Below are 19,924 nucleotides of genomic sequence, written 5' to 3'. Positions count from 1 at the left end.
ACATGGTATTGTATGTGAACAAAAAGAAAAAACTTTTTTTTTGTCTAGGTTTAAATGGTTGAGTAGAAAATATCCAGCAAACCAAATTTAAAACAACTTTGAGTGAAAAATACAAGCATGAATTTCGTCGTCACTTTTATTTTCATCTTTTTATCGGTCACAGCTTTCTGTAAGTTCAGTTGAACTGCATGTTTACCGAATGTTTCAAACTAAATTGTCCTTCTTCAGCAAAGTGTCGTGACTGCCATTCACCCAGCATCTCTATGGTCGCGCCATTTTGATGAAAAAGGACAATGTTTTAAACAAAATCAATATTACACTTTCAACTGAATTAAGAACAACTTATTGATTGTACGAATTGTAAATCCTTGAGTGATGTTTCTAAATTTGGATAATTTTGAAATTTTGATGCCTGTATTCTTACATTACTTAATCTACTGATTGTAATTTAAATGATGCTTTTCATTTCAGATTTGGGAATAGTTTGGTTTAGCGAAACAGAAATGGGCAACATTACATTTTTCAGCTGGATATCAGAATTGAACCATGTTCTCGCTCTGATGGCAGTCTTACTTATTTTGATCGTTATCTACGCAGCAAAGTAATCATCTGAGTGTTGGGAAGGTGTGGACCCAAGAAATCATGTCCTCCCAAAAGTTTTCCATTTAAAGATTCGTAGGTTTGGGATTTTCGGAATGTATAATGTTATGTGAGACTATAGACGTTTATTAAATATTAAATTACAATTAAGCACGCCTAGTCATTTCCTGATTCGTGGAGAGGTTTTGAACCGAAAACTTTTTGAGTCGTAACCCTTGATTTTGCGGCATTAAATTTTACTAGTAATTTTAGTTCCCAAATGACAGCTTTAGTAATTTTGAAATGATGTTTTTGGTTCGTTTAAACAAAAAAGGTCTCAAAATCAAGTGATTTAAACTAAGAGTATTAAGGCGGATAATAAGGTGAAAGGGAATCAAGATTAATTTCCTCAGCATGTTAATTGTGCCTATTTGCAAACAAACACCTTGCTATTGTTGGTTGCTCCTTGACCAGGTTGATTGAAACGCAGTTTTTATCGCAGGAAACGACTTATGCGTCCTAAAGTGCATGTGGCATGGAAAATGTAATTAAACTATGAAATGGTCATTACTTTTAACAATTTTTGGCGAAAAAGGTAGTTTGATACGGCCACGGGTTTCGGGTTTCAGAGATACAGCTGACCAAAGTTGCGTTTTAACCGTTGCAACCGTAATGGTGCGAAAGCGAGATCATTGTTGTGTGATGTCATAGAAGGCGCTTCAGTCATGCGAGAGCTGCCAGCGGGACTTGTGCGTATGGAAAACATTATCATTAAACAGGGGCACAACCGGTGAAGAAGTGCAACAATCGGATATTGATTGTTTATGTGAACTGCAGACAGAGGGCGGCTGTTTCGACCTATTAGGTCTTGTTCAGTTTTGTTATCATAAAATTGTTACTATAGGACAGGGTTATTATGTGGGCAAAGCATTCATGGTTTCATGTTTTTAATGTATGTTGAACTCAGGGCATTTATGATTGTAAACTTAAACTTTTCTAAAACACGACAGAGACAAACCGTTATTGGTTTATTTATCGCATGAATTAGTATTTATTGAACCATTGTCGTTTTTTTCACTGTCAGCAAAAGATAAGTAATTAAATTCTGAGGCTGGCCAGTAGCGTAAACTATACGGGGTCGCGTTACATCATAAAACAAATGTTTCGACTGCCGAATAATCAGTTTCGGACATAACGATGCGGTACTTCACTAGCTGTGGTTTAAGTTCATTATCACTATAAAATCCGTCACAAACAACCACTAATATACAGACGTTAGAGACTACAATGTTAGAATCATGAGGTTAAAGTTATGACATCACACTCTATGACGTTATGTAATGCCACTGAGCGAAGAAACATTTTTTGGGGGGTCCTCTTATGTTTGAATCTATTCGATATCGACAATATAAGGCGCTTTTCCAATGCAAACAAGGCATTTTTTTGACGCGAACGACTTGTATGACGTCAATTTCGCCACAGAGAAAATTGTTTGCGATTATTGGTCGCTGTTACTTTCAGTGCAATTTTCCACAGTTTTTAGTTTACGCAGAACCGAAATACTTGGAAATATGTTTATTGTGGATGTACCTTTAGTTTTACGCAAAGTTGCCATGACCATGTCACAGCAGCATGCACATTAAAGCGCAATCCCGTATAAGCATTGCTGACGACATGCAAAATATATGTCACCGTGACGTCATTATCTGAAGTTACGCTCAGCTCAATGCACGCTTCTACGTAAAAAGCTAAGCAGGTGAAAGGTACAACAGCAAATTATTAACAAATAATTATAATTCTGCATCGAACATGGTCAATGATGTAATAAACCCAGCGAAAGACTGGACGGTTCGGCCCCAGTGTCACCCGCTGCACATCCGCACAAGATAGATGGGCTACAAGTTTTGTAAACTTACACCAACCAAGTCCCAAAGATTGGAACTTGTACCCATATGGTAGTAGACAAGCGCTTACCCACTGTCGCTCGCGTGCAACCATTGGGCCCTTTGCGGTAATTTCGACAACTTAATGGCTGTAAGTTCAACCCAATTACCAACACCGAATGGACCAACTTCTCCAAACATTAACATGCCGAAACTATGGCATTTATATAGCTACCTGCCTTTTATGTAGTGACCAATACGTTGGCCAAACGAAAAACAAGTTTTCCACTCGATGGAACGGGCATCGAGCTGTTTGGAAAACGGGAAAAGATATAGCGGAAACACCGACCGAGCTGCGTTGTTTCACTGCTATAATGTACAACATAAGCTCCATCGAGATGGCAAAATCTTATCAAAATTGTCTTCACAGAATAGCCCCCAGTCCACCTACTGGACATATTCAAAGACAAATTGTTTCACAAATCAAGGCAAAAATCAATGTTAACCGCATTATATAAAGTACGTGTTTTTTTTTGCCGCTTGTCGCCGTGGTCTCCACCAACTGCGTTACCACGGTAATAATCTTTATCAGTGACGTAGAGTCAGGTCACCGCCGGCAATCTCTCATTATTCCTTTTAGTGTTCTTTTTTTTAATTTACATTTGGCCGAAGCCATCTGATTGTCAGTTGGTGAGCTATTTTACATTTATATTATTTTATTCTGTTGGTTTTAAAACTGCGTTGTCTGTTTGTTTAGCGATACCGGTGATACTTGTAAATACAGGCGAAATATTTATCAAGAACAACGTCAAACAAACAACTTAGGATTCTTTGCAGGAATTGTTGTAAAATCTGTGACGGAGTCTTTGTTGGCCATAAAGACAACGGGAGATTCAAACTTTCATAACGCTGCACGACAAGAAATTAAAGCTGCACATTTGAACTCTGTACATTTTATCTTACAGCACTAAAAACAAAAAATAACAAATGGTAATCCAGAGAATGGACAAGAAAATTGCGCAAACCTAAAACTTATTCAAAAATTCGTTAGTGCTTTGTAGAATTGGGAGAAGAAACTTGTTAAAGTTGAATCCACAGTTCATATGTAGCTTTTATTGGAATTTGAGTCCGATATTTTTGACTCGTCAATAAGACGGACATGTTTCCCAGCTAAAAAAATGAATAGTGTTACGGCGGAAACGAGTAAATAATGCCACGTTCAATAAAATACAACGAAAAAACAACTACATTTCATTCCTACAACAAGATATGCTGGGTGATTCATAATTGGAAAATATATGTTTGCCAAAATAATGAAAATTTACTTACATTCAGATATTTTGATTGGAACACAGAGGTTAGACGGATATTTACTTGTGGATTCTGCCACAATCGGTCCTGTAGAACAAACCAGGTCAAGGTTTCCAAAACTGGGGTATAAAGATTTTGGACTGCTCCTAAAACAACATATATTGTTTTTATTTTTTTTATTATTTTTTTCTCGTATTCCAACACAATTGCATTAATAATGAAAAATATTCCACTTACTTTCTTCGTTTTTTTTTCATTTCCTGGGTCGTCATGGCAACCAGATCAATTGCGCAAATTAGGAAACAAACAATACTAAGAATGTTCATGTAACGAAACAGCACCGTTTTTTCCTGAAACACATTTTTTTCAATAAAATTGATGTGGTACCAAAAGTTATTGAACTAGTGGTGCCTGGTATATATTACTTCCAAAACATTTTAGATACTTCAGATTTAAATGCCAGTTGCATCTTATTTTTTTATTAATTCGAAAAATTGTTAAATGTATCTAAAATACTTGGGTGCAAAGTATCTGGATTTAAATAGTCTAAATAAAAAAGCCAAAGCTAGAATGCTGTTCATCATAATGCTGGTAAACGTTTCGAACTCATACAGTACTGATGATGAACCCTGTATGAGTTCGAAACGTTTACCAGCATTATGATGAACAGCATTCCAGCTTTAGCTTTTTTATTTAGACTATTTAAATCCAGATACTTTGCACCCAAGTATTTTAGATACATTTAACAATTTTTCGAATTAATAAAAAAATAAGATGCAACTGGCATTTATTAGCAAGACAAACCTTTAATTTATATACGTTTGCAATGTTAATGTTATGGATCAAATAGTTTGTTTACAATTTTAAAACTTAATTAGACAAAATAAATATATTTGTAGTTTCATTAGTTAGTCCAAACTAACATGACTTTCTTATTGTTTTAAAGTTTTTATTGTGATATAAAATTGGTGGCAAATTATTTTATCTCTCGTCTTTTCCATTTATCCTATTTATCTTGCTTGTTTGAAGGCGTCTGGGTCGTGACCCTCTATGGTTTCATCGATGTTCATTTCACTGTATTTCTCGTGTTTATTGTTTATCCGCGTAGTAGTTTTTAAAATTAAATATATTTTTTTAATTGTTTGATTCGAATATTTAAAGATTTTGTCGCTGAAATTGTGAAACTCACGAACGGTCTTGAAACGAAACAGGGGATATATCCATTGGAGTGTAGATGACTACTGTAGTAAATCTTCAGGTTGAAATTCTTTTCCCCAGTGCAGTGATAAGCTTGATTTACTTCCATCCAAAGAAACTGAACGAAGGGGTTTCTGTTACCACAACTCCCTCCTTCCGAACATATTGGACTCTGAAACAGAACCACTTCTAATAATTTTAAACATTGAAAAACTGAGATCTAAACCATAGACTGCGGGTTCTGGCCTAGCGATCACTGTATACCTTCGTAATGGCATTCGTATATCATATTTTGGAGCTTTGGTAGACCAATGTTTTCATCTTCTTGGACACAACAACGGTATGACCAGTGGTTTTGGTGCGTTGGCCGCGCACACTTGTTTTTTTGGCAATTCTCTTACCTTCGCATGCACTGCTTGCAACAGCATGTCGTGTCTATAGCCTGGTCACAGTACTATTGCAACAGGTTGAAGTTGTTTTATATTCTTAGTCCACTTAGTGTTACTGTTTTACGGACGCTTTTTGAATCATTTTATTATTATGTTTACTGTAACTAAGACACTAAAGGCGCACACAGGGCGAAATATACATTCCAAACAACGGCCGGGTTGATCCTGTTGTCAAAAGCTTTGTGTGCACTTCTAATAATTTAATTGTTTAATCGACATTTTCAGTTGTTTACCTCTATATAAAACAATGTGAATCCGATGTACATAAAGAATCCTTCCATTCCCATTTTGACGATATTTGTGAGATAGTAAGCCAAGTGAACTTTGTTTGTGGTTGGGATCTATAAACAAATGGCCACTCGAGTAAAAATAATTTGGAAACTTTTTGTACATTTCTTGGCAATATGCGGCCGACTTCATTGTCACAAACACATATTTGTTGCAAACCTCAACAAGTTTATCCCCGGTGTAAATCTTCTTCACTTTTATGTTTCCAATCGATCGCTTTCGTCGAAAAAGTTTTCGAAACTCTTTGTCTCCAACTGAGTCTCCCTAAAAAATTAAAACGTAGAACAAAACGATTTTCAGCTGCCGTACAGCCATGGGTGATTGTTCTATTTGCAAACCCTTAGTATTTATCTTTCGCGGAACACCAGAGACAGTTTCAAAAAGGCCCTGATATAGAGCAAACATAAATGACGAATGTCAGAGCCACAAAGCTGCATCAGCGGGAGCCTTGAAAAAGGTAACACCATGTGCGACATGGCCAATAATGTGTTCTGCGGACTAATCTGCGGTTTGATGGTTGAAACTGAACTGAAGAGCAAAATTTTCAGCCAAGGTTATCCTATTGACCAACACATGAAGGTGGCAAAGGCCAGCAGTATAATCTGTAAATTTGTTTATTAAATTACCGATGATCGTAACTTTTCTGTTTCTCCTTCTTCAATCATTCGAAGATGATTTTCTGTTTTCTTCAGTTTCTCTATTTCTCCAGAGACGTAAGTGGCGTAAACATGAAAAAACACCGTTGGGGCAATTACAGCCAACAGCTACAAATGCATATATATATATAGTATGTGTCTACTTCACCAAACTTGATTGACGAAAATACCTGGAAGGACCAAAATCTCATGTGCGAAATCTTGGCAAACTCATTGTAACAAAGATTCTTACATCCTTCGATATTTGCACTGCATCTGAAAGCCGATTGTTCATCCCCGTATACTGCAAAGCACATATCAATATAACTGCAAAATCAACTAAAAAGTTTATTGTAAACAAACCCACTTGTTAACAACAACGATGGCTACAAAAATACCTGGTGTTCATTCGTATATATATACCCGCATCGAATGAAACATACCTGCACTTCCAATGGTCACCACAACTATCAAACGGAACACAAACACTAAAATGTAGTAGATTTGACTCCAAAATGTACCGTATTTCGACACCTTTACAAAAGCATAAAATTATGTAGCCTATACCTATATTTACCATTAGTGTCTGCAAGGTATCCATGTTTGGGACAATGAACAAAAAAAATAAAGTAATAAATGACAAAAGTCAAGAAAAATGCTGTTATTTCTACGCAAATAAAACCGTATAAAGGTTTCAAAAAAATGTTCAGAGAGCTTAGAGCTAAATATCTTTATTGCACATTAGCAACTCCATCATATAACTCTTTTTAGAACCCAAGTGGTTCAATCGCAACTGCCTAGACACATTCCGGTATATGTTCCATATTTAGGTATGCAACGTTTATATTGACTTACAAACGGGGAACAAGATAAAGATTTAGGAATGTTGCACTTTATATGGATTGCATTACAGTTCAGGTTAAAGCATTCAATGTCTGATATCGCTTAGCAGGATTTCGGTGAGCCTACGCTGAAAACTGTAACATAAATTATGGCAAATGCACACAAAACATACCTGCTGAGATATCTTTTCCAATGACGTCCACATTTTACTACCAGCAAAATGCTTTTATACATCACATTACAATTTAATGTCACCTTCTCAGCAAACAATCAGTGCAATTGATAATAAACGCCTTTCAGTTTGCCAGAAAAGAGAGTTATTACGAAACAGTCTCCTTTGTTCTCTGGTACGGTCTTCCTCTTTTGGAAATATAAGTAGAGTCGCACGGTAACATGTTCGCTTCAGTATAATTTCATGCGATCTGCCAACACAATCGTTTTTTCTGGAGGATTTAATATGTAGCAAAGTGTATTTTTGAAATTACGTCAAAAAAGTGCAAATGAAAAAAGATGCGCCCAACGTGGGGCTCGAACCCACGACCGTTGGATTAAGAGTCCAACGCTCTACCGACTGAGCTAGCCGGGCGACAAGTGACAGGAGCGGGATTCGAACCCGCGCCTCCAGGGGAGACTGCGACCTGAACGCAGCGCCTTAGACCACTCGGCCATCCTGCCCACGAGTAAGCTAGATGATTGTCTGGTACTTAACGATGTATGAATGCTAACATTACCCAATTTTTTTGAGTTAAGGATCTAATCGGTAAAAACTTTGTAAAATCATAGCAAAAAAATGCTTTATTTTGAAATGCCACATAGCCTTTCGGATAAGTTTGGTTTCACAATTTATTGCACATTTTATCTTGGTCTGATTAGGCATTGGACCATGACTTAAGGGCGCCAAAATTGATTTTGCAAAACCTTTGGTTTGTGGTTTGTATTGTTTTATTCGAAATCGCTGCCAATTTGTGTAAAGACTGCATTCTACTACAAGATCCACAAATATGTGTGAGAACGGTGATGAAGATGTTACAAAATTAAAGCAGATTATTGAGGAAAAAGATAGGGACCTGGTTTGTTCAGCTCAATACGGTAAATTCAACCTTACCCAACTGTACGTTAAATTGAGCTTACTTAGTGGCACTTTTTATGATAGATGTACGTAAGAGGAAGGCTTGTCTAAACCTCTTATCATAATTCATATATTCAGGAAAAAGTTTGCTTGACACAAATTCCCATCTTGAAGAAGAAATTGAAAAACTTCACCATGACATCGACAAAGTTACTGAAGAATATGAACAATATAAACACTCAACCGGATTAAAGTTAGACGTGAGTCTGATAGGAAAGAATGACATTAGCACACTTATTTGAAATTTCACAAATGCTGCTAATGGAGACTTAGCCAGCTTTTTTCTGCTTTTTTTCAAATTTGGATAAAACTGAATCTCATTTTTTACTCAACAAAACTTAAAAATCAGTCAATATCAATGAGCTATTATTTTACGAACTATAGAGATTTGCATTACCTTTTCTAATAAATCTTCAATTATCTTTTTTATGTGATTATTAATGTATTGTCATAATTATGAATCATTGATTTTCCAATAGTTTTCTCACTTCATTTATTGAAATAAAATAATTAGTGCCACTCAAAATAATGTATGTTTGTTATAGTCAACATGTATATACATGGAAAGATTGTACACAAAACACCAGAAAGTAATTTTAAAACAAAATATTTACATCTATTTTTAAAACAAGTCACACTGTTATTATATCAAATAAAAAGTACCAATATTACACCTCTTTGTCAGAATTTTTGCCTTTAAATAATCTTAAAAAATTAACATTCACAAATAAAATGGAAGATTGGCATAAATTGAAGCCAATATTGTTTGTTTGAAGGTCTTGGTAAAGTCTGAGCAAAGGTCAGAGTTACAACTTGCGGATGTAAAAGAGTTTTTAAACCTTCAGCATAAACAGGAAATTGAAGCAATCACTAAAAAACATAACATGGAAACAAATGGATTAAAATGCAAGGTGAAAATGACTATCTACAACAAATGATCTATTTAGTCCAAAAGCTCATTACTGTTGCTGTCAGACATTATTAACACAAAAAAGCTCCTCTATCAACACTTATTTGTTTCTCATTAGGTATACATGCAGAAATGTGTTTGTTGGTCTAGAACACTTAGGAAATTCTTACAGTACTTTTACAGATTTCTGAAATGCAAGATGGGATCGATGAGAAGAGTTTGACCATTGAACAAATGTCAAATAAATCAGATTTTCTTCAAAACAGAATTTCTGAACTTGAATGCAAAGCTGTTTATGCTGCACCACCAACTCCGCCAACTCCGTAAGCTATTTGTTTTGTTGTAGATCATGTTTACCTGATTAAATACAAACATCACATGTTTACAAATATATCAAAGATCTTTGTCTTGTGGCTATGGTTTTTGTTGGGACTTAGCTACCAGAATATATATCCCGCTTATTTTTCTGATGCATTTTAATACTCTAGTCTAGTGAGTAGTGTTTTGGCCAAAAAAATTGTCGTTTTGCTGAAAACTGTTTTTGATGTTTGTAGAAAAAAGTTGAGTGATGACTTGGACGAGTTGGTGGCTAAAAATGAACAGTTAACGTATAATCTGAAATATTTAAATCAAGAGTTTGCAAACTACAAAGAAAGTAGCATCTTACAGGTATTTACCTACGTGTTGGTGTCATAACTTACATATATATATATTTTGAGAATAAAGCAATTTTGTTTTTTAGAATGAATCATCACAGAAAACAATTGAATCTCTACAAATGGATAAAGAATTGTTTAAGCAACAAAGCATTGAAAATTCTGAAGCCTTAAAGGTAAACATAGAATAAAAACACACAAAAATCATCAGCATTAGCAACAAAGCCCATACAAGTGAAGCCATTCATAATTGACAAACTTTTGATCAACTATTCTTTATGGCAGAAGACTCTAAACCAAAATATTGGCTTGAAATAATTTTAGCTAAAGTAACATAAGACCTATCCCAGGTTAATGGCAACTGCATAATCAAGAAAAAGTGGAAGTCATGCTTGGTTATTTAGTAGACAAGATTGTTGTAAGTCACACCAAAGCTACACTGACAAGACTTTTGGTTAGAAACAGTTGCCTACAGCTTACTAAAAACATTATTTGGTCTATCGCTTATACATAAAGTCATATTTCTAAAACACAAGTTTACTGGGCACCTTACAATTGCTGCTAACAACAGGATTGTCAAGATCAACTCAAGGACATGAAAGATGAGTTGGAATTACTTCATTTACAAACCCACAACCCCGAAAGCAGGGGGAACTCCCTATTTGGAGAGGTGGAAGATAGAAGAGTTCAAGCTGAAAAAAAATTTCTCAGGTTTTTATCCCTTGCATAAATTTGAATTAATTGTTTTTCTCACACACTTATGTTGAAACGAACATTGTTCGGTCACGTGTTTCACAATTTTCGTGAATGTTGTGTTTTAAATATTTTTTGCTTTATGTGCCCTGGTTTTATATGTGGTATTTTTTTGTTAAGTGCAAAAGTTAAACTTCAAGGGATGGAAAGAAAATACAAAAACCAAGTAAATTATTCAATCCAGCTAAAGGTAAAACAATCTTTGTTGTTAAATATTCAGTACATGCCGCTAATTTTACTCAATTTATATAATGAGTCATCATTTAGTTGAATCAGAGTTTGTTTTTTCACCTATAGTAAGAAATCTTTTGTTGCAGACGCAGCTAATTCATTTACAACATGGTCGAAGTGAAAGCGACCGTGAACAAATTTGCAAACTTCAAAGTGCTCTCAACGAGGCAAGAAGTGACGTAAGAGGTCTTGTCGACAAGGTTGCATGCCTTGAAGGAAAGGTATGGTCAACACATTAAATAGACAGACATCGCCTGTATGTCTTAAGCAGGGTTATTCAGTCGAACCCGCGGAATTATTTTTGTTGGACTCCAGCGGCTTCGACTTGTTTTTGTTTAAAAGTTCCGCGGTTATGACATCACAAATATTCGCATTTGACCCAGTACCGTGAATAAAATTTGACGTCACTTCAAGTTGCTGACCTTACTTACAGCATTTTAACGACTCCCGATTCCATAATCTTGGTGTTTAAAGCATTTCTTTACAATTTTAAATCATGCATCAAGAAAACAGATCTTAATTATTCTCTTCTGTCTTCCCAGCTTTCACAAAAATATTCGAGTGAACTTGATCAAATTGTGAAAATGGCGAAACCTGACAACCACGTTGTCGAACTTTTACAGACGGTGATTAAAGAAAAGGAGTAAGTTGTAAGTTTGCGTTTTTTCCGAGGTCAGTGACCTTCGGTCCAACAAAATCTTCGGACTCCAGCCTATTTACAAATAGCAGTAACGTGTACAGTGTTTTTTTATTAACACAGAAAAGAACTTTCAAAATACGAAGAAGAATTCCGGAAATCTCGTCTGGATCTGATTATGGAAACGAGGAGAGGAGATGATGCGGAGAGTAGCGTATTTGAAGCCAAACGGTTCAACGAGCAACTTCGAAACAAAATTGGTAAACTTCAGTTGGAGAACACGAGCCTAAAGCTAAAGTACGGAGAGGAAGGTGGGTTGACGAGGTTTCGTGGAAACACTTTTCATTAAAAATTATTTTTAATTTTCGATATAATTTAGTGTTTCATAACCTTATGACAGTGACGTCACACTTTTATTTTATAAATCTGGCAAAACACCCCAACCCAATTTGTAAGAGTAATGACGTCACAATAGTATTACATGGTCATATACATGCAGTCTTGGCATAAAATCTGGACTAGGTTTGTCGAATATTCAACTGTTGTAACGTCAAAAGTTTGTCATTAAGTTACACAGGTTTTTCAAAAAAAAAATTCTGTGTTTTTTTCTCACAGCACAGCCATTAAATGTGTTAAACGTTATGTTTAATATAACTGTTCTTTTGGCACAAAATCCCGATTAAGTTTTCACCTTATGGCAGATTGGTTAATACAATCTACGTTTATTTTATGTCAGAAGTCTGGTATATATATCTTCACGTTATGTCTAGCAGCAACATCAGCATATTACTTATTGTACCTATTCCCAACTGTACTACCGTGTATCCTCACCCAAACTATTACAATTTGTCACATATTTAATTGATGCATTAAATCTTTTCTTTACAAGTTGAGGGGAAACCAGGAATTCGTGTTGTTCGAACGGAAAAACTCGACCAAAATGTAAATGATAAAAGTGCGCCACCTACCGAACAAAAAGATCAAGAAAACTTACCACCAGAGAAACAAAGTGCAGGTGTGTTAAAAAAATAATGTTTTTTTTCTTGAACTAATAGATGTAATTTTTGCAGCACCTTTGCCCATCAAAACAGCTGAAAAAAATAATGTCCAAGTAAAACACGAAAAACCAACGAATTCTTCTTGTCTAGAAGGGGAATGCCCCCAGGAATGTAAACAACAATAATTAGTTTTGCAAAATTTACACCGATTTTGCAAACGAACCAAGTGAAAATGCACCATACGTTGTGTGAAATGCTTGGCATCGCGTAACTGGTCACAAATAAGTGTTTCGTGCGGAAAAAACTTAAACTGGTACAGGGACAATTGTACTTTATTTTCGTGGCTACTTTTCTTAAAAGGGTGGTTGTTGGTCCCTTTTCATTTATTTCTCTTTTCTTGCATTTCTTCTTCCAAGGAATTTTTAAATAAATTTCCCTTCCTGGTATTGTTACTGACCGAAACGTTGATTATTTCACGCTTGTAATATTCTTGTGGTCAAAAAGTAATCAAAATAGGTGGGCGAGAATACGGGACATTTTGCAAAGTCTATTGGCGGTAAGAAAGTCGCACAACCTTCGTTGAGTGAAATTAAAAATAGAATTCGTCACAATTACTCCATACGCTTTTGTTTGTACACAATACAAACTATTGTTCTGCTTGTCGCGCTTTTCATTAAACACAAAAGAAAACATTGTTGGAAGGAGTTTCATCCGTCCTTCGACAACTTTGTCGCTTGTAATCAGTATTTCCGACTTCTGCCGATAACAGTTGAATGAAACATCACGATCGAAGCAGTTGCAATTGGTTTTGTTTCGTCACAAAGCAATTGTTAGATTCGAATGGTAAATTATTTGCTGTTGAACTATTGTATTGGCAACAATCATGGAAACGACAACGAGAATGAAAAAGCAATGGACCCCGCGACCACCAAGCCAGGATCAACCAGTGGGTAAGTTTTTTATTTAAAAAAGGTTGTAAGTAAGTGGGGGTCGACAACACCAGACATACGAAGTGATTTCATCGCACTGCAAGTTATGTCCATGGTCAAACACCAGACCCCATCACGTACGGGGTTGAGCGTCAGAAAGAAAGATTAAAAAGTGACCAATTGTCCGGGAATTTTATGAATTTACCCTTAAGATTATTTTAGTATGCATACAGATTGGAACGCGAAGTCAGTGTAGCGTTTAACATCATACTTAAACTGACACGTGGCGTTTTAAAAGGTTGCCGAACCCTGTTGTATAGTATATATGGCTGCGTTTAAAAGTAAAGTTAGGCAACAGTAATTTTTTGTGTCTCTTTTAAGTGTGTTAACTATTGTAGTGGAGGTCGTCCATCATGATCTACGAAATTCTGTTGAAAGTTGCATTGTTTCCATTTATGTGTGGGTTATCAGGAAGAAAACGTGTCACCCGAAGACGAAGCTTTAAATCTCCAGAAAGGACCCCAAGACCGAAAAGTTGTGGACCCAGACCGAGTGAAGTTGACTTCATTGAAACCACTGCTCCAACGAACAATGGTCAGTAATAAGGTTAATACAACCGTCAAAATATTCGGATCCGGCTAAATTCGAATAACTGCAGGCAACGTTCGAATTTTAATGACGTCATAATTTTTTAATTCGTAAAATCTGCAAATAACTGTGGGTATTCGCTGTGGGGAGTAATTGTATGTTTGCGTTCTTCCAGCGTTAAATTCGTCTGTATTTTCTTTGTATTGCCATGCTATGTCATGTAAGCTTAGAATTGAAAAATACTTGTGACGATTAGAATTGTTTCATTTCAGGTGAAAACGCCAAAGTGGATAAAGAATTAGAGGAGATATTTCAAGGGATTTTTGGTAACTTGAAAAAATATTATTACGGAACGAAATTTGTTTTATCTGATGCACTGAAAACAGTAAAAACTCTTACCAACATGATTAATTTGAATTGAAATTTTGAAACTTTAAAAAACAGCAATATTTTCCATCCGAAGGTTACTGGTAATACGACTTTTCATCTAACACTGAACAACATTTTCACAGACAGAAAGTTGGACAAAACGTTGAGGAAAGCTTTACGTCATTTCATGAAGTGTGTGATATTGTTAGAAGTTGGATATCTTGATCAAGTTCAACAGAGCAAAGATATATTTACTGAAATCTTTAAAGAACACTGCGCACTGTCATTGCCAGAACTTCCTAAAGTTGCTGCAAGATTGGGTGACAAGAAGCGATTCACAGAATCCATTTTAATTTACGAAATTGCAAAAACTATTCTTCATGAAAAAGTGGAAAACCACGAAACAATCGCCAGTTACGTCATGGAGTACATGCAAGATTTAGAAGGTCTCACCAAGGTCATGGTTAATTGCGCACCGAAATATAGAGCCGTCGTTCGAGACTACGTCGTACCATTGATGCATGACAGTTTACAGAAACTTGACAAACTGGAAAATATCGACCCAGAAATCCGGCTTTCGCGTTATGTTTGCTGCTGTGTGTTTCTTGGTTTTACTGAATGGAACTTGGGGGGTGTGGATGAAGCTGAGGCTGCCTGGCTTCAGGCAATTACGGCATGTCGTAAGTTCTACGGTGAGGATGCCAACAAACATTGCGTACTGGGAAGTTGTTACCAGAATATGGGAAACTTCTACGCCATGAGCGGACAGCTGCAACAAGCGGAAGGATACCTTAAACTTGCGTTGGATGTATTTCAAGTGGCGGAAGAATATGGCAGCGAAGTGGAAAGGCAAAATGACGTAAAAACTTGCAGTGAAATATTGGCGCAGTTAACTTCCAGTTCCACCTCCAACGCTAGCAAGGGTTTTCCCATATTGTGAAACTGTATGTTCAGACAAGTCAACCATAAAAACCCACATGATCGTAAAATGGTAAAAACACAACGTCCTACACCGGCGCGTGTCACGTGATGAACGCGTGGTTCGTACGTGACACGCCGACTGACAATTTTACTACAATGTCGAAAAACACGAACCGTACGCAGAGTGAATTTCTCTTGTGCCTTGCAACGTCGTAAATTACTTTCCCGTAATTTCGTCATTCCACAGTTACAAGCCAAGTACAAGATCGCCCTCTGTTGGCTCTGTGACGTCTGTGTAAAGTGTTGCTAACTTTTACTAGAAATGTGAAAGATCAGACGTGAGAAGTTTCACGTAATGCCATTCGGTCAAAACAAATCTATAAATTTCGTGCTAATAAAAATGTTGTTGTGACGGCATCCTAAACCGCATTAACGCAAGAAACTTGAAACAAACAATCTAGTAAGGACATGTATTTATGATTCATACTAATATTATGCTAAGATGACTTACAGACTAAAATCCTGTTGAAATAGCTTTATTTTTGAAAGTGAAAAGGGATGCAATGATTTTTCTTTTTACAATTTCATTACTTTTGTAACAACAGTAAATTTGGTGTGTTGAAAGCTAAAATGGAAATAGGCGATAATCTCTTGATGAGAAGGCCGTTATTGAGGAGAAATGACCAGTTACGACACATAGTGGGTAGTAAAGTCGTTAATGTCCCGTTTAGAAATAAAAGCGCCTTTGCGTATCGTACGTACGTTGTTACGTCAAACCATTATGTAACAAGCTTGCGTTTTGTTAAACGAAACCAACACAGTCTTCGTATGTAGAAATATAGTTCTCATAAATAAGCTTTTTATCACAAAGTGGACTCCGGTCAAACTATTCAACGATTCCAGGATTAAGCTATAAAGTGACGCCCTGATTGCGTAATCCCCACCGGCTGATGACGTACAAACATACCTCCTACAGAGCCACGAGCTTTTTCGTCAAACAGAAAGTTATTACGAGTCTGTGCAAAGTTTGGTTTGTCATTGCTTTCACAAACACCCTCACCAGCTCATGCCATTGTTCGGACGATTTCACTGTCTCAGATACTCATCTATTACGTCACAGATCTACAGACAATAGAAGTTTCTCACTTTGGAGAGGTCAAATTAAGGTGATTCCTTTTGAAGACAAAATTTTAGGAATTGTTTCGTCCATTGTAAGTAATGTGTCATAAGTCAAACGAATGGAACGGCCATTTTTAAGCTTAGCTATTCAAAATTCGACCGTATTTAGTTATGGCGATAGGTTTCCTTTGTAAAGTAATCACAAACCACGTGATCAATGATAATTTAAAGGTAAACATGAAGGCAAAGCAATAAATTATTCCTGCTATGAAACAGATTTTTGCCGTCTCATGGCTGTTTGTACAGATAACGACATAGAGAACATAACATAAAAGTTTTCTTAAAAATAGTTAAGTTGTAAATCTGTTGACAGGGACATGGTTTGAAAGAAGTTAATGTTAAGGAAGAAGAAAATTAATCACACAAAAATGTCAATCTCTGATGTAATTAGGTTGTTTAACTTCTGTACGCAATGCGAGCGACTGTTTGAGTATTTGTTTAACTTGTTGACACATTGCGAAATACGACTGTGTTATTTGTTGTGATTGCAATTTATTTATGAGTGAATCGAGCCGTTATGGAAGCGATTTAACCAAAATTTGACGAAGTGATTGAATATATTTGATACTTCCAGGGAATGTATTTTCCAGGAAAAAATTTATAACTTCCAATAATTAAAGATTTTGGCATGATGTCGATTATGAATTATGTTCGTACATTTGCTGAACGCACAAAAATGCACATAACAGAGGGAATCATGAAAAAACATTTAAAAAAGTGTGAATATCTTAATCATAATTCACTTGTTTCACTTGTTTCACTTGTTTCACTTGTTTCACTTGTTTCACTTTAACTCCGTTTTCATTAAAAAAAAATTGCTATTTTCCTACAACATTTTATTACAGGAGATAATTATGCTTGAGATGAGAAACGGTTTGAAGCAAAGTGAACCTTGTCATGTCGGTATGTTGTCGGAACGCTTGAACAAACGTGGGCGTCGACCCCCGTTATAAATTGACCTTCGTCATGCGTCAGCATTCAGAATTAACAGTTGCAGACTTTACATAAGTGATGCGATACCACCAATAAACTAACCACAAAGCACGTTTTGTCGGCATTCTGAAAGGTTAGTCAATAAGTTTACTTTTACGCATTTAGTAAACAGGTTGTATTTGTTTGATGTTGCTACCGCTCAGGTTCAACGTCCTTCTACCAACAATAATGCCACGAATTCCATCAAATTATGCAACAAGGTTATTCTGAAGACACAAATTCCCGAATCGAGTTAGAATATTTTCACCTTGCACAAGTTTTGAATTATTGCGTGTCAACTAAAAACTCATTAGTGGGATCCGTGTGTCTCTCCGCCAAACTAAATATAACTAAACTAGGTTAAACACGTGGTTACAGTTGCTAACACCTTCACATTGGTCAACATTCGCCGGGCAATCGCCGCAGTATTGCACCGCTACGTTGATAAAAAAGGGGCATTGCCTACCTGTCTGCCTCCACCGTGAGCTACTTCACAAACCAAACAACAAAGTTTACCCGATAAATACCTTGACGAGGCAGTTTAAATATTGTGCGCGCAGTTTCTCGTCAACCAGTTCGTCAACCATCATCCATCCAAGTGTATCAGGTCATGTGCTGGATAAACGACATGAGAGTTGCTTGAAAAGAGGTTATGCTGTAGTTGCAAGTGTTTTGAAACGGAGTCAGTGAGTTTTTGTGGAGTGTAGAGAGTAAATACATTTCATGTATAAAAAATTGGTAGTTTAGCATGATTTTTCAGATCTCGCTCCGACTTGTCGGGAAAAGTGACGGATCCAGCTTGGCTGTAATGCCCTGGCTGCGAAGCCTGTGAACCTTATGATCAGAATATTAGAGCTGTGATCGCCAAATATAAAGGGCCTGCGCAGTGGGGCGACCCTGCCTTGCTATGCGAAAGCATGGTATTACTTCTGCGTTGTCTGATTACGGTGGTGGAGATCCTCTACGCATGTGAAGGTCGCCTGACAAGTTGTGCGCTTGCGCACCAGTGTACCTTGACCACTATATACACCGTGAAACCACAAGTTGGTTTTACCGCATATTGAATTATTATTCGAGTCAATAAATCGAAAAAAATGAAAAGTAAATTCCAAGATACATTTGAGTTACAACGAATTTGTAACAACACTATGATAATAAATGCGTTTTGTTGGAATTGCCATTTATACTCTTGTATATTTCAACATACTGTAATAACTGAAGTAGAGAATGCAGAGTAGAATGGTAATTTATTTTTGGTAAACGCTGTTGGATTTTACAGAATTAGCCAAAAAACGTCTACATTGAAAATATATGCGGCAAACCATACACCAAACCTCCGTGTAACATTTTTCGAAAAAGGAACAGAAAAAAAGATTGTTTAACCTGCGATGTTAATCAGTGATGTTTTATGAAACTTAGACAAATAATTGTCAACCACATGTCGTCAAGTTGGAAAATTCCCCCAAATTTCCGGAAAATGTATTTTAAGTTTTCAGCATACACTTTTTCGTCGAATGTTGAATTCGAGTATTCGCAAATACCCCACAAAAGGGAAAGTTTATGACATCAGAGGTTCGACGATTATTTTATGTTCGGATTCACATCTCAGTTCACACAAAATTTATTTCTGCGATTGTTTAACTTTGCCTGCTGGAAGCGAAGTTTGGTTTTCACGAATTTCCTCCATGGCCTCTGTGATCAGCTGTAAGATCGCGATATTCTTTGATCTTTAAAGGCAAAAACATGTTGCGTTATGATAAAATTTTGGCTAAGTTGTATTAGGAGAACGTGTTATTCCATTCGGAAAAGAAACTATTCATGTAACACTTAATTGCTTTTCCTCGAGCGCCGGTTTTCACCCGTGGTTCTTAAACTGTGATACGCGAAGATCTTGCAGGTCGAACACGAGCAAATTATCTGTCAAAGAGTTTTCAATTTGCGATTGGACCATGTGCATTATTACGTCATACATATTTCTATTCAGGGCTTCACCCGTTTGTGGCGCAACACCCAACGTTAATCCAACTCATTAAAACTATATGTATGTGGCGTTTTTGCTCATTTTTTTGAGGTTTCTAACTAGTTTACCATGAACTCATATTTGAAAAACATTTGGAAACCGTTTGCCCTGCATGGCATAGTTTTGAGCATTCGACATTTTCCTGACGTTGTGTTACGTCAACACTGTACAAAACCTCGCATGGCATATGAGTAAATCGTTTGGGAAACACTGCTACAAATAAAGTTTGTCCCTTCCGGCGTTGAATTCATTATACACCGACCACATTTCCTCCACTGTGACTTGTAGTTCGGTCACAGATAAAGTCACAGTGCGAAGGGTCGTGAGTTCGAACCTCACCGAAAAATTGCGATTTTTAGTCATGGGAAGATTTGAAAGCTTTGTTGCAGCCGAAGTAATATGAGCAGAAATGCCCGAATTTCCATTATTTGCACTCGGCAAAACCAG

General features: G+C 36.5%; 3 protein-coding genes and 2 non-coding genes across 5 annotated transcripts; 2 read left to right on the top strand and 3 right to left on the bottom strand.

Annotated features, from left to right (window-relative positions):
- Positions 1-3,561: 3,561 nt before the first annotated feature.
- Positions 3,562-7,390, bottom strand: LOC145909590 (gap junction beta-1 protein-like). Its single transcript, XM_082996966.1, has 10 exons — positions 7,358-7,390; positions 6,786-6,876; positions 6,534-6,646; positions 6,334-6,471; positions 5,867-5,971; positions 5,653-5,760; positions 4,963-5,142; positions 4,011-4,123; positions 3,792-3,919; positions 3,562-3,632 (listed from the first exon to the last, which is right to left on the bottom strand). The coding sequence occupies exons 1-10, from the start codon at positions 7,388-7,390 to the stop codon at positions 3,562-3,564; spliced, it is 1,080 nt and encodes a 359-aa protein (XP_082853092.1).
- Positions 7,391-7,698: 308 nt separating this feature from the next.
- Trnak-cuu (transfer RNA lysine (anticodon CUU)) lies at positions 7,699-7,771 on the bottom strand. The gene has a single exon. It is a non-coding gene; the product is annotated as a tRNA-Lys (tRNA).
- Positions 7,772-7,777: 6 nt separating this feature from the next.
- Positions 7,778-7,860, bottom strand: Trnal-cag (transfer RNA leucine (anticodon CAG)). The gene has a single exon. It is a non-coding gene; the product is annotated as a tRNA-Leu (tRNA).
- A 223-nt stretch (positions 7,861-8,083) lies between these two features.
- Positions 8,084-12,930, top strand: LOC145908778 (protein Spindly-A-like). Its single transcript, XM_082996109.1, has 13 exons — positions 8,084-8,274; positions 8,393-8,514; positions 9,091-9,225; positions 9,408-9,547; positions 9,779-9,893; positions 9,967-10,056; positions 10,452-10,591; positions 10,754-10,823; positions 10,951-11,085; positions 11,407-11,507; positions 11,625-11,812; positions 12,391-12,516; positions 12,572-12,930. The coding sequence occupies exons 1-13, from the start codon at positions 8,187-8,189 to the stop codon at positions 12,682-12,684; spliced, it is 1,563 nt and encodes a 520-aa protein (XP_082852235.1). The 5' UTR covers positions 8,084-8,186; the 3' UTR covers positions 12,685-12,930.
- Positions 12,931-13,279: 349 nt separating this feature from the next.
- Positions 13,280-15,668, top strand: LOC145909031 (uncharacterized). The gene is made up of 4 exons (XM_082996351.1): positions 13,280-13,449; positions 13,900-14,022; positions 14,289-14,342; positions 14,529-15,668. Exons 1-4 carry the CDS (start codon positions 13,383-13,385, stop codon positions 15,323-15,325), a joined length of 1,041 nt encoding a protein of 346 aa, XP_082852477.1. The 5' UTR covers positions 13,280-13,382; the 3' UTR covers positions 15,326-15,668.
- The last annotated feature ends 4,256 nt before the right edge of the window (positions 15,669-19,924 follow it).

Source organism: Ascidia mentula, chromosome 7 (genome assembly GCF_947561715.1).
Source record: "Ascidia mentula chromosome 7, kaAscMent1.1, whole genome shotgun sequence".
Classification (NCBI taxonomy): Eukaryota; Metazoa; Chordata; class Ascidiacea; order Phlebobranchia; family Ascidiidae; genus Ascidia; species Ascidia mentula.
This window is presented reverse-complemented; position numbering and strand designations above follow the sequence as displayed.